The sequence below is a fragment of the Austrofundulus limnaeus genome, unplaced genomic scaffold, assembly GCF_001266775.1.
Source record: "Austrofundulus limnaeus strain Quisiro unplaced genomic scaffold, Austrofundulus_limnaeus-1.0 Scaffold916, whole genome shotgun sequence".
Taxonomy (NCBI): domain Eukaryota; kingdom Metazoa; phylum Chordata; class Actinopteri; order Cyprinodontiformes; family Rivulidae; genus Austrofundulus; species Austrofundulus limnaeus.
The window spans coordinates 95815-110947 of record NW_013953318.1 but is presented as its reverse complement, the minus strand read 5'-3'; the positions used below and the strand labels follow the sequence as shown (position 1 = coordinate 110947).

Sequence of the window (15133 nt, the reverse complement as noted above, 5' to 3'; positions counted from 1 at the left end):
CTCTGGCTCTCTGTAAATAAAGCAAAGCCACTTCCTCGTCCGACATTAAACAGAGCCCGACAGAGGAGGGAGGGGCGGGGAGGCTGTCGCCGTGCAGCGCAGCTGACCTGCGTCTGACCTCAAAGTGCACAAGCTTCAAACTTCAGCGTTGGCTGCGATTTTGAAGCTGAAATCGCGTTCAGTGTGAACGCACCATTACATGTACAAATTTAGACTCTTACACATATAATGATTCTGACAGTTATCTTATCCCATAGAACCTAACTGTCAGCTGAGCTCTCAACATTAGTTCTCACTCAGTGAAGCTCTTTTCAGATTAAAAATACCTTTGAGGAAATGTATTTTCAGATGCCAAGTAAACTGCATCATGGCACCTCTTAGTTATTTACAGTACAATCCAAATAAAGACAATGTGATTACCCTGTTATCAACCAGAAGTTCCATTCTTTAATCTGAGAAGAAAGGTGAACATAAACTAATTCTATAGACCTGAATATGACCAGATTAAAATAATTTTGTCCACTTGGTTTCTTGGGTTATTTTGTCTTCATTATTATTTGTTTTGAACCCGTTTTAAGAAACAGGAAGAACCCTGTGGGTTGTAAAACTGAAATTATCAGATGTTAAATTCATGACAATATTTCAATTAATGTACAAATATGAACTTTTGCTGTAACTTTGACAAACTGTTGAATGTGCTGAATGTTATGTTAATCTTGTAAAAATTTCAAAAACTTAATGTCTCTGAAAACATAGCTGACATAAGAATAAATCTGCCTTTTAAAGTGACCCACGATTATTTGTAAAATTAGATTTTATCTGATAAAAATTTATTTTAACTGGAAAAGTCTGTAAAAATACTGCAGGCTGTTTAGTTTTTATAATTTTTTGACTAAATTTTTAAAATATGTTACACGGACAGAGCCATTTTATTTACATGTAAAGCAAACTGGGTAAATGACGTCATTGACTAGTGCCATTTATATTAGCTCAGCTCTACACATTCTCCTCTCGTCACTGAGGACCTCAGTTTAGCTTGTTAGCACTCACGCTAGCGCCGAGCTAATACCGTACATATATAAGGTTAGTGTCAGCGCTAACGCTAAAGCAGTCTAAGCTGGGGTTCTTCTTCCATGAAGTAGCTCTGTTGTCCTCCATCCACATTTTCAGTTGCAGGCTGAGTCATTTCTACCTTCTCCTCTCTGTCAATGCTCTCTGGTTTCATTTAAAAGAGCTAATCATCAGATATTGTCCAAGATTAACCTTCAGGGTGGATAAAGCTGGCTTGCAGCCTCGCACAGATGACCTAGTCAACGTCACCATTTACCCGGTATGCTTTGCGTGTAAATAAAATCGCGCCTTCTGTGATACAATGTATTTTAAAAAATTTACAAATCTAAACAGCCGTGCAGTTAATATACGTTAATCAAATAAAGTCTAATGTTACAAGTAACTGTGGATCCCTTTTACCCTGTTATCAACCAGAAGTTCCATTCTTTAATCTGAGAAGAAAGGTGAACATATCACCTTAATCAAGTTACTTCCTTTGTATTCTTCTGCCTACCTGCAGGCTGCGTCCAACAGTTTCCTCTCCTTTGGATTTGGCACAGGCCAGCTGCTCCCTCAGCATCTCCTGCCTCATGTGGATGGCCTGCAGTGCCTCCTGAATGTCAAAGAAGTTCTCCTGAACAAAATCGAGACCATGACATTCAAATATTTTAGTTCTTTGAACATGTTTTTTCCCAGAACATCTAAACAAGCAATGCAGCAGCAAAATGCACATGAAACAAAAATTTAAAGTTTCAGTCACCTAAAGAGGGACATGAGTCCTAAGAAAGACAGTTAAATAGAAATCAAAAACACTCAGATAATTAAAGAAAAAAATTCTTAAAGAATGGTACAAAACTATCTACACATGAGTTTTGCTTTCAAGGAGCTTTAATATGATGAAAAAAGTACAAAAAATAATAAATGAATGTTAATTTTTTTTAAATTTTGCTAAAAATGTAAACAAAGTTTGAGACCGCAAGTAACACAATAAGAGAACAGCAAAAAGAAAACAAAAATCCAAATTAAAACAACACAAAATACAAAAAGATATACAGTGTACCACTTGCCACAACACCATCTCAAGTTTGTTTTTGTTTGATTTTAGGCACTGTTTGTTATAGCAATTAAAACAACTAAAATTTAAGTATAAAAATAAGATAAATGAAAAAAAAAACATACAACATAAAAACAGGCAAATTATTCAGCATCAATATTTTAATAGGGAAATTATTAATATTACAATTTATGTTGTGAAACCAGAATTAAATTTGTATAACTTTTTTATTTTACCTCTTATTAGTAATCTTCTTTAATTAAGCCATGTAAATTGTATGCACTAATCCTAATATTACCAACTATTTATTTGAAAATTTTTACCTGAGTTTGGAAAGAACCTCTCTCCTAAATTTGGATATTTTATTAGGGCTTGCCATATCAAAAGAATGAGAGAGTAGAAGCTCTGCCTCCATTCAATTGAATGGTGGCATCTATTGTTAGCCACATCAGAAAAAAGGATCTCTATACTTTATTAGGGCTTGCCCTATATGAACTAAACTTTTCAGAGATTTTCTTATGTTGAAGTAAGGTGCTGCATAGATGCTCTGCCCCTGTAATGACATCACAATCGAGCCTTCTGATTGGCTGAAGCTGTTACTGGGATCTGTAGCCTCATGAGTGACAGAACCAGGGGTTTTGTGTAATTCAAAATGGTACCCAGATTGTTCAGCTTTGTATGTCTTATACAAAGCTGAATTTGGTGGGTTGATAGCTGAGAGTTAACTCAACACATTCTGAACGCTAAACAGATGTTTAAGCTAAATGCTAATGCTAATTGAAAAAAAAAGGCTCTAATTCAGCCATTTTAAGACTTACAGAGCTGAAAACTGGTATAGTAGCAGCCAAGAACAAAGCACGTTTTGACAAGATCTGAATGCTAAAAAAATTTCAAGATGGCCAGCAAAGCCAATTTGAAACTGCAATAACTCTGCCATTATAAAACTTTTTAGCTAAAATTTAGTATGGCAGCAGCTACAAACAGTCAATATCACATACTGAAGCCAGATGCCATTTTAGACATATTCAGATGACATTTGGGATAGTAGTAGATGACAGTGATCTACAAATAATGAAATAAAACTAAATATAAAATGGATGCCACTTTACTTCTGCTGCCCTCTGAGTTAAATGACCTAGAGTGAGAGCTGTCTGGCTTTTAAAAGATTTTTTGGTGATCAATTTCTTCCTACAACCACAAATTTCATGATACATAGACAAAATATGTATCAAAACATAGGCATATTTGTCCTCTTTCAGCCAATATTTCTGGTTTTGCTGTTTGACAAATGGCTTTCTCTCAAAGTGTATCAGAAATCAGGGAAGTACCATCTTCCACCTTTCTCTATGTAAAATTTTCGTCATGATGCAGTCCATAAGTGAAGAAACACTTATTATATTTATATATTTATATTTATTTATATTTTACTTGTCATATCTCTGAGATAAAGCTCTGTACAAATTTGAAAATTTCCATGAGTAAGAACCAATCTCTCATTGTTCAAGAATTATTTCAATAGACCTTATTGTTTTCACACAGCAGCCATTTGTTTGAACTACGAAGGCAAACAATTAATTGACTTACGATTAATTGTTGAATCATGGTTTATTAGATTAAAATCTGTTCCAACTGATTAACTGATAATGTCTGCTGGTGCATCACATGGTCCATTTAAATTGCTCTAACCGGAAAGGTACGCCTTCTCCAGAACCGCGCTTATATGGGCCAGTAGACCCAAGGATAAGTTCTGAGCTCTGGAGAACAGAGTAGGGTGTGTATGTTCCAGCCACAGACAACAACTGGTATTCAGGTAGAACCACTTTCTTCTCAGAGTAAAAAAAATAAAAATAAAAATCTCTCATTTTAGCCACAAAAAGAACTAAAAATAAAGCAGCAAATAGTAAAGAATCAGAGAAAAATCATAAATTCTAAATGTAAATAAATTCTAATAATAATAATAATAATAATAAATTAATAACAGTTTTCCATACAAAGATTTTTTTTCATCTGTTTTTCCACCAGTCAGCAGCGTCCCGTTTTGTTGCATTTTATAAAAATGTCCAAGTTTAATATTGGGTGAGAAATCCAAATTTTTTTATTTATTCCATCAATATTTAATCTAGCTATCAAAATTAATTGTTTAAATATATTGATATGCTTAAATTTTTTAAGTCAGCATATTATATAAGATTAACCCTTTATGTTATGAAAAGACCCTCTTGATACATGAGAAAATTCAGGTTTTTAAGAAAATGGATACTTATCAATTAATTGTTAGTCGATCAATGAGATCAGTCAACTTTAGATTAATTCATTAATCGATAACTTACATCCCTAGTTTGAACTAAACTTATCAGAGATTTTCTCATGTTTAAAGTAAGGTGCTGGTACTCTGGCCTGAACGTGTAATGACATAACAATCGTGGCCTTCTGATTGTAAATTCAGATATTTATTTAAATGGGATGGCAAGGCCTTTCATAGTTTCTCCAGAAACTATTCTAGTTCAAACTATCATTTGAATTTTTTTAAATAAAAATTGAAAAGATGTTCAGTCCCAGAAATATCTGAATTTTTGTTATTCTTGTTCGCTACTTTGGAAATTTCACCAGCATGATCTCCTTTTTTATTTTTATTTTTATTTTTTTTGTGTGTTTCTGCCTGAAAGGGATTTATTTTATTGAGCAAGTGGTGGTCCATCCATTCCACTCAGTCCCGTTTAAAATCCCTACTGAGCTCATGGACGCCACATGTTCTCTATCATTAGTTTGTGTTCTGAGATGAACCATTTACAGAATACTGAAGAGCGTGAGCGTCGGGATAGAAATGCTGAGAGATTTCTTTGTGTTCTGTTCAAGACAGCTGTTGCTTTGAGTTTTTAGATTCTCAGAGGAATTTCATCTGCCAAATCTGTGTTTTTAAATATCAGACACTTGGAGATTCAGCAGCACTCTCACTAAACTAGAAATCCATCTGTATCTTATGTGATTAAATAATGATTGGAGCAGAAAAGCATATAAATCCTAAAAATGTTTGTTTTGTGACTGTTCAGATTGCTCAAAATACAGTAGTTTGCATGTATTACGGTCAATGTAAAACAAAAAACAACAAAAGAAAATGAAAGTTTTGAAGTGGAATTTAACTTTTGAACAACTGTTAAATCCATCAGACATCACAGAAATGAGAAAATAAAAATTCAAATTAAAAAATGTTTAGATTTTTTTGTTTGCTGAACTGACCTCAGTTTTAATCCTTTTAGGGGAGGGTTCATCTCTGTCACCACACCGAGACCTGCAGACAAACAGAATAAGAACCTATATTTAATTTGTGTACAGTGCCCTGAGACAACAGTTGTTGTGACTTCGTACTATATAAATAAACTGAATTGAAGTTAATTTTCTGCAAAAATTTGGTAAGGTGCTTTTTTAACTACTGCATAATTTAGGATTTTGTTGTTGAAGAACAAAAGCAACAAAAATGTTCTTTTTTTTTTTTACCTTTAGTTCAAACATAATCCATGTATGTGATGTGCATATAGTCACAATTAAATTTTTGGATCTTTTTAGGAGTAAATTATATTTGTTAAATGCAGAGAGAAGCCCTGTGTGGTGAATGCTTGCTAACTCTTACTTGCTGGTCCGGTAGGTGTATTTGTAGGTGACTTCTCTGGAAATTTGCCGGGCAAGACCAAACAGCTCATCCCGACGTGTAAGCAGAGCCATGTCTCTCATACAGAGCTGCGACGCGGCCTCATTCACTGTCAGCTGCACATTAAACACAGATAGTCAGATTAAACAAAATAAACTCAATCCAAATGTTCTACAAGATCAGTTTCTTCACACAGACGCACCTCATGCAGTGTCAGGTGTTTGCCATCTCTCCTCTTGGAGTCAAAACGTCCATAGATGGCGCTGTACTTCCGGATCTCCTCCTCCCTACGTGGGTCATCATCGCGCAGCTCAAAGATGTGTCCAATCATTTTGGCCAGCTTCTTGTTGGTCTTCAGTTGTTCTTTGACCTCAGACAGGTCTGATTTAGGAAGTCCTGGTGCCATCCTGTCTACACACTCCAGGACTGACTGGACTGCTGCACTGTCCAGAGACTCTAAAGCATCTCTGGGTGAGGATGGTGATCCTAGATCTGATGGTGATAGGCTGTGCTCGCTGTCATTGCTGTGACCCGACCAGAAACGAGCCTCGCTACTTCCCTGCAGGGGTGACACTTTGTCTCTTGCCATGTCCAGCTTCCCTGGGTCGGAGCAGGCAGCGGCCACAGCTTTTGGCACCTTGACACTGGTGGTGTTAGTACGGTCCTGGGTGCTGAGCAATGTGGGCGAGCCCTCAGGCAGCTTGTAGACAGGGATGCTGCAGACAGGCAGTGAGGTGAGTGGCTGGTTAAAGATGGCTGGATTGGTGACCCAGTCCCTCAGTGCCTTCTGCAGGCGCCGCACGTGCAGTGGCTTGCTGGCCATGCCCACAAGAGCCATGATCTCCAGGAACTCCTCCTCCCCTGCCTCACAGAGCTGCTGCACGTCGTCACCCCCCTGTTGGATAAAGGCCTCATAGTAATAGAGCAGGTTGGCCCGCTGAAGGATCCTGTAGAGCTGCAGCTCACCCAGGGTTCTGGGCAACACCGCTGCCATGCCTGAAGCATGAAGAGGGATAGAAATAATAAAATTACTTGTTAAGGATGTTCATGGCTGGAGCTCAATAATCAATCTGACAGTGAGTAAAGCGGCAGAAGTCAGAAGTGATGTCTTACAGCATCTTACCAGTCTGAGACTGTTGGAGATTAGCAGCATTCTCAAAGAGATTTCCAAAATGTCTCTAAAAGTTTGCAGATATTCACACCGCATGGCAGCCACAAGGTCTTGCTCTCATGTCATTTGAGTTTTGAACTTTTACAAAAATCATGCACCAAATCTTATTTTAAAAAATTGTTGCAAAGCCATTGCGGGAGCCTTTAGCAACTGCACAGAGGATCTTCTTTTAACAAGACATATCTGAGTCCATAGAACTGAATGCCCAGGTCTAAAAATCACACCTATACTCAATATAACTGTTATAAAACTGGTCAAATCTGCTGATATTCATTTCTGAAATGCACTCCAGTAGATTAAATCATATAGTGGGGCAGCTGCCAAGGTGTGGATAAAATGGGCTGAGGCAGGTATGAAAGTGGGCAATAAAATATTGTACAATGACATAATACAGGAAGCTGTGTACATAAAAATAGATCACCGTTTTTGTGATCTAATGTGGAGAAAAACATGCAAACATTAAAAATTCACTGAGAATACAACAGAAAATGTACCTAATTTTTTGCAAATTTATACACTTTGTTGAGTGTAAATATTACAGCTACTTCCTCTCCAAGTTCTGCTTTTATTGTAAAAACAGACGCTGATATAACAAAGTTCCTGAGATCTTTTACTGCATTTATAATCAAGTGTTATTAACATGCATTTGGTGCTACGTCTGCAGTGATGCGAGCCCTGTACCGGTCTGTCGTGGTAAAGCGGGAGCTGAGCCAGAAGGCAAAGTTCTCGGTTTACTTGTTGGTCTACGTTCCTACCCTCATGGTCACGAACTTTGGGTAGTGACCGAAAGAACGATATCGCGGATACAAGCGGCTGAAATGAGTTTCCTTTGCAGGGTGTCTGGGCTCTCCCTTAGAGATAAGGGTGAGAAGCTCAGTCATCCAGGAGGGACTCAGAGTAGAGCAGCTGCTCCTCCACGTCCAGAGGAGCCAGTTCAGGTGGCTCCTCTGGTTAGGATGCCTCCTGGACGCCTCCCTGGTGAGGTCTTCCGGGCATGTCCCACTGGGAGGAGGCCCAGGGGAAGACCCAGGACACGCTGGAGGGACTATGTTTCTCGGCTGGCCTGGAAACACCTTGGGATTCCTCCGGACGAGCTGGCCCAAGTGGCTGGGGAGAGGGAAGTCTGGGTCTCTCTGCTTAGGCTGCTGCCCCCGTGACCCGATCCCGGATAAGCGGCAGAAATGGATGGACGGTTGGATGGATGGATGGATGGATGGATGGATGGATGGATGGATGGATGGATTGATGGATGTATGGATGGATGGATTGATGGATGGATGGATGGATGGATGGATGGATGTTATTAACATATATTTAGATTTCATTCAAAGTTGGAGACATTCAACATCAGTTGCATGTATTTAAAAATATATTTAAATTTTACTGGGTATCATGTACTGCAAAGGGGAAGGCAAACTTTATGATTTGGAATGTGTGACTGTGTGTGTTTCTGTTTGTTTACCAAAATATTTCAGGAATGACTGGATTAATATTTAATGAGAATTGCAATAAGTAATCAATGGAAGTTCATTTATAACTGCTTAATCTTTTGAGTCAACACAATTCATGATAGCTGCCACAGCCAAAACTTTAAAAACACACACACAAAAATAGCTACAAATCAATTTTACATCCTTTTTTGGCATCCCTTTTTTTTGAAAGGCCTAATACTGTATGTTACCTATTATGTTCAAAGGTTTTCTCTTGCTAGTTTTTCCAATGGGTGCAACTCCTACATTGCTTTTTAAGGAATCTGGTATTTCCAGATGGTAAATGGTCTGAACATATATAGTGCTTTATCAAGTCCCTCTGGACCCCAAAGTACTTTACACTTACAGACATTCACACACACATTCACATACTGATGATGGTAAGCGACATTGTAGCCACAGCTGCCACTAGACCCTCTGACCACCATGCAAGGCAGGTGAAGTCTCTTGGAATGGGGGATTAACCCGGCAGCAACCTTCCGGTTACAGAATGATTCCTCTAACCACTGTCACCACAGCCCCAGGTGGTCTCCTATCCAAGTACTAACAAGGCCCAACCCTACTCAGCTTTTGAGATCAGATTAGATCTGGCGTGTTCAGGGTGGCATGGCCGGTATTTTACAAATATTGAGTGAAATTTGATGTGTTAGCTGCTGATATTTATTATTAACACATACTTTAAGCATGACATCTTATGATATTGAATAAGATCACAGATGACCTTAGAATTCCTTCTTCTGCTATTTGCAGATGATGTGGTTCTTCTTTGGATTGTTCTTTTTCATGTACAGTGCCCTGAGACAACGCATGTTGTGACTTGGCACTATACAGTATAAATAAATTGAATTGAATTGAATTGGTCCTGTTTACGTCATCTTGCCGTGATCTCCAGTACTCACTGGAGCAGTTTGCAGCCGAGTGTGAAGCGGCTGGGTTGAAGATCAGCATTGTCAAGTCTGAAGTCATAGTCCTTTGTCAAAAAAGGGTGGAATGCCATCTGGGTTGGGAATGAGGTGCTGCATTAATTGGAGGAGTTAAAGTATCTCTGACTTTTGTTCACAAGTGAGGTAATAATGGGATCAGATTGATAGGAGTGATTTCCAAAGTACTGAGTACTTTGAGTACTCTGTGTCTGTTGTTACGAAAAAGGATCAGGGCTGCAAGACGGAGCTCTGCTTACTGGTCAACAAGTGGTAGTTAATTGATAGATGGATAGATCATTTGATCCAATCAGTGCCTCATAAAATTATTTTCTAAATAACTTAAACTTAGCAATTTTTCTGCTTCACAACCACTAACGTCTTTCGACAAATGAAAACTCAGAGACGTGGGATATCTCAACTGGTTGTTTTAGCTCAGAATGTTTCTTTACATGGGCTACGTTCACACTGCAGGCACATCCGACCCAAATCCGATTTTTTTGACCCATCTGACTCATATCAGATTTTTTTATGACAGTCTGAACGCGACAAATCTGATTTTTTTCAAATCCGACCCAGGCCGTTTCAGTATGTGGTTTTAAATCGTATATCTGATGTTTTCAAAGTGACTGCAGTGTGAACGCTCATGTCACATTCATCTGACTTTTTATCAGTGAAGAGGGGGTGAAGGACCGATAAGACACTAACCTCAAGTCTCGCTGTTTAAATCTGTAGCTCCGTGTGTTTACAGCTCCAAAACACAAGTCCAGTTGCTTCATCTTTTTACTTTTCATTTTCCACGTAGATAGTATGATAATAACGATGTACAGCCTGGGTCGCGGAGAGTATCGATCCTAAAGTTCGATACTTGGTCGATACTTTTTTCCAGCTCGTAGTTTCGTTCAAAAAAAAAAAAAGCTTCACTGGAGCATCCCGGTCAGAGGCAGCTTCAGATATAAACACTGACTAAAGAAGCATGTCAGATAATAATTTAATCGGTTCTGATTAAACAACAACTTCTGATTCGATGCGCAAAATGTAGCATCCATGCTAGCTCTGTAAATAAACAAGCTGGCTGATGAGACGTCACGTCGTTTACTGCGCATGCATGTCACATCAGTGCTGTGTAGCGTTCACACAGGGGTCTGATGCAGGTCACATTTAAAATGTAATGTGAACGTTCACACAAAAAGATCGGATTTTTTTTTTTTCAAAAAATCGGAACTGAGCATTAAGACCTGCAGTGTGAACGTAGCCATAGACATATCTGTGAGTTTGTCAGTTTGTTCAGTTTGTTCCTGTCAGGTTAGTATTTATCCTCATCCTCTCTGTCTTCAGTTTCAATTCTTCACAGGGCAAAAACAGACTTCCTGCCAGACTTTTGTCACTCTAAACTGACGGAGAAAACAGATTTGCTTTCAACTTGTTCCTATGTGATGCTCTGCGGAGGCTGAACTGACTGAGGAGTGGCAGTCAGACAGCCTGGGTTGCTGGGAGGACCACATGCCTCTCTCCACCCCTGCAGGATGTGTAGGTGGTGGGCTCGCCTCACCCAGAATAGGCCCAGACACAGCCTGACCGAGCTTGGAAAATCACAGAGACAAAGACAATGCAAATATCTTTACTTTCATGAAAGTTCAGTTGCAACATGAAAATTAGGTACATGAAATTTTACAAGGTAAAATTATCTACCTGGTCTAGTCAGTTTGTTTCTAAACTAAAGGGAGATTTTCTTCAGTTCCTTTCCAAAAAAAACAGTCAAATTTTGATAAGCATTTTAAGGGAAATAAATATATGAACCAATTTATTCAGATCCTTCATAACACAATGATTTGTTCACTTTATTCAGTTGCTGATCTGAAAAGTTTCACCTTTATTCTAATCATTTTTACACAAAAAATCACTCAAGAGAACTAAATCTGCATTGGGTGCCAAAATAAAGACTCCTACAAGTTGTTTCTGAAAAAATAAAACCTTTGTTTTGTTTTTGGTTACATCTAAAACTAAAGAGGTAATTCTTGATGATTAATCTCCACTGAAACATGATGGTATGATCCAATGACATCACATAAAGGTTCCTTGCCTTTTCCTCTTTATTTCTGCTGAGTATTTATTTTGGGACCTATACTGAAGTTTTGTCTGTTATAACCACAGCAGCTTAAATGACACCCTGCACTGTCTAGCAGCAGATCAGAGCAGAGAAGAATAATTAACAGTGGCTCCTAAATTTGGGGTAGTATAACACCAACTTCAGTCCTAAGAGGAACTAGGTAAATCAAAATGAACTTCAATAAGAGAGTAGAGCCGCTGCTCCTCCACGTCCAGAGGAGCCAGTTTGAGGTGGCAGGGGCATCTGGTTAGGATGCCTCCTGGACGCCGCCCTGGTAAGGTGTTCCGGGCATGTCCCACTGGGAGGAGGCCCAGAGGAAGACCCAGGACACGCTGGAGGGACTATGTTTCTCGGCTGGCCTGGGAACACCTTGGGATTCCGCCGGATGAGCTGGCCCTAGTGGCTGGGGAGAGGGAAGTCTGGACCTCTTTGCTTAAGCTGCTGCCCCCGCGACCCGACCTCGGATAAGCGGAAGAAAACGGACGGACGGACAAACTTCGATAATGATAAACGCAAACAACAAAACAAAATGTTTAGGTTAAAGTTCATGCATCTTGAAATTTAGCATAGAAAACCACAAATCATGTCCAAAAAATTTAAGTTTTCCAAAAAGTATAACAATTTTGTTTACCTGGCACAAGAACAAAAAAAATCCTCCAGCTGAAAAAATTTACACACCGTTACTTTAATGGGAGCATCTGTCTCTCCTCTGCAACTGTGGTACCTTCACGTCTGCAAGTTGGTCACAATAGCCTGACCCCTGACCACATCCCATTAGACACTGTTGTTGTTTTTTTTTTTTACATTTTTTCACTCATTTGTCCTTCCCAAAAGAAGCAGACATGTGAAACTATCTTTTCTGTCATGTGGTTCAACTGATCAAAGGGCAATGCAAGGCTGACCAAAGATCAAAGATCATCTGACATGGGCTTCTGGTCTGAAAATCTTGTCAAGTTTTTTAAAGCAGCATGCCACAAATTTGCTTTAAACTGGTCAAAATTTGTCAAACAGTGGTTTGTGGTGATCAATCCCTGCTTAGAATTAATCAACTGAACAAAAAAGTATGTATTTACTATATTTTATATTTATTTTCTATTCTATTTCAACAAGGCTGAAAAACCTTTGTTTTTGATAAATAAAGGTTAATTACAGATTTTGGTTTGGCTTTACAACAACAGCAATGATCATAAGGAGAGCTGATAAGAACAAGGTGGAAACAATGTGAAATGTTATAAAGAAGGGTTTGGGGTGTTCTCAAGACACTTTTGTCCTCGGTTTTATGAATCTCTCAGAGAAGAAAAACTAATAATTCTGGTTTCTGAATCTTAAGGTTTACAACTCAGGTATTGACATTTTATCAGACTAAAATTTTGGCTGACTGGTTCAGAGAGACAGTTATTGAAGTTGTTTGTTCAGCTTCTCATAGTAAAAGGGGAGATTAAAGATGCTCTTGAATGGTGAATCAATTAAAAAAAAACTGACAAATTAAGATTTGTATGCAGGTGGATAAGTACAAGCAGCTAATATATGTCAGTAGTGATTTAATGTTGCATTTTAAATAAAAAAAAGTCCCAATTTTCTTTGCTTTTGGAGTCAGAACATGAGATTTTAATATGATATGTCAGTAAATTTAATTTTGGCTGGTTTTGAGTTGTTTGTCTTAATTACTTCTTACGAAAATGTAAAATTTGGCTCAGGAAGGAGCTTTTTGGACCTAAGTCTTAATCAAAAGGAGCAATGAAGAAAGTGTTGTTTGTTTGGCTGTAAAAGCTGAAACTAAATTTAGGAGAAGAGTGACCATGGAGCTCTGCAGAACACAAACTGACCTTCCTCCCAGCTTCTGAATAAGCTTTATTTAAAAAAACAAATCAGTATTAAACCTGTTCACAATAAAAACACTTATCTTGTGAGTTTCAGCTGCAGAAACAAGGCTTGCACTGACAGACTTAAAGCTTGTTTTAAACAAAATTCCCTCAGAGGAATCCTTTGATCTCACATTCAGCAGACATTCCTACTTTCCTCCACAAGGAAGGATCCCATGTTGATCTGCAATGGTGTGTGATGCTTTGAATAATAATAATAATAATAATAATAATAATAATAATAATAATAATAATAATAATAATAATAATAATAATAATAATAATAATAATAATAATAATAATAATAATAATAGGTACTCCGTTTCTTCAAGTAGCTAAAAATAACAGAGAAGCCCAGCAGTTCGCAACGACAGGAAAGCATCAGGAAATAATTTTTTTGAAGAGACTTTATAAACTGTGCTGCTCCACTCAGATAAAAACCTTCAACCTCCACAAAAGGCTTTAAACTTGATCTAATGTTATTTCTTTATAACTCGGAAATCTGTGTGAATCTCAGAGAACAATAACACATTTGATCTTATGACTTTTGTTTTTGTCTCTTTAGAACGTTTTCATGTGTCTAACTTGTAGTAATAATCTCAAGGAAATTTTAATGCCGAGAGAACATGCTAGTTTACATTTCATCTAATCATATTTCCACACATTTCCTTCAATATTCTCCCTTATGGAAACATATTCGCTGACTTGATTGTTTTCTCTGCAAAAGAATCCAATAAAAATAATCAGTAGCACTGAAACAGGAATAAATCCAGGTTAGCCTACCTGCTGAGATATGGCCCCCCTTTGGTGCGCCCTAGTTTGAATATTCGTCCTTTTCTTTTTCCTCCTCCTCCTCCTCCTCCTCCTCGGTGTTTACCAACGCAAACCTGGTGTGTCCGTTTGTGAAGAGGGCACAACAAATCCTGCAGGAGGAGCGGGAACGTAAAAACACTAATATGATTTTAGAGAAGAGATAAAAGACAGAGCGTCTGTGCCGGTTGTCTTCTTCCTCAGGACTGAAAGACACGCCTCCTCTTCTTCGTTTTCTCTTCTGTGTGTGAAACTTTTTCTTCAGCTGCTGAAAAAAGAATCTGCAGATTATCAGTGATGATGATCTTTGCGCGTCTTTCTACTCCAAGGGTGCGTTGTGTGTGCGTGTATGTATGTATATATATGTCTCTTTGCTCCCGTGCACTTTTAACAAAGGTCAAACCACAGTCGCACATACTCGCACACATGCTTCCTCCTTTACCTAACAAAATAAAAGCATCACTTGAATAAATAGAAAGTTTTGATCAAAATCAGAAAGATTTTATGCAAGTGATTATTTTCAAAGTATACACAAACAATATAACAATATAAATATAAAACTACATGATTATTGGTTATTACTAATTAAAGAATACACACTATTTTTTGTTATTTGATTTAATTTAATACAGAGTAAAACAAACAATGGATGTCAGCAGCTGTCAGCTACTCATTATATTTTTAAACGCAAAAAGTGTTTCATTTCTATTTCACTTTGGATTGTTTTCATTTGGCTTGGCTTCGTTCAGGTAAAAAAAAAAAAAAAAAAGAAAAAGAAAAACATATCCAAAAATATTGTGCCTCCTGAATAGAACGAGTGAATGAATTTATTTGTGGTCAGATAGGCCTATACCATTCCAACACCCTGTTGGTTTGTACGATCCATCACACCTACACAAATCTTGTCAGAACATATCAGCAGTATGTAGCCTAGTATTGACCCTTTGCAGCTATGTCACTGAATCACGTGGGGACGCCATATCGGACATCAGAAGTGAGGAGTATTGAACAGAGTGACTG

The 15133-nt window shown here is 38.0% G+C and overlaps 1 protein-coding gene across 1 annotated transcript in view; it reads right to left on the bottom strand.

Moving 5' to 3' along the window:
• LOC106533263 (NGFI-A-binding protein 1) overlaps positions 1–14505 on the bottom strand; it is a 44646-nt gene extending 30141 nt beyond the window's left edge. Inside the window, exons 1-5 of the mRNA XM_014029502.1 lie at positions 14087–14505; positions 5953–6746; positions 5733–5866; positions 5342–5393; positions 1565–1684 (exon numbers count right to left, since the gene is read on the bottom strand). Coding sequence (XP_013884956.1) covers positions 1565–1684; positions 5342–5393; positions 5733–5866; positions 5953–6744 — 1098 coding nt within the window. The 5' untranslated portion in view covers positions 6745–6746; positions 14087–14505. The remainder of the gene's footprint in view (positions 1–1564; positions 1685–5341; positions 5394–5732; positions 5867–5952; positions 6747–14086) is intronic.
• Between the last annotated feature and the right edge of the window lie 628 nt (positions 14506–15133).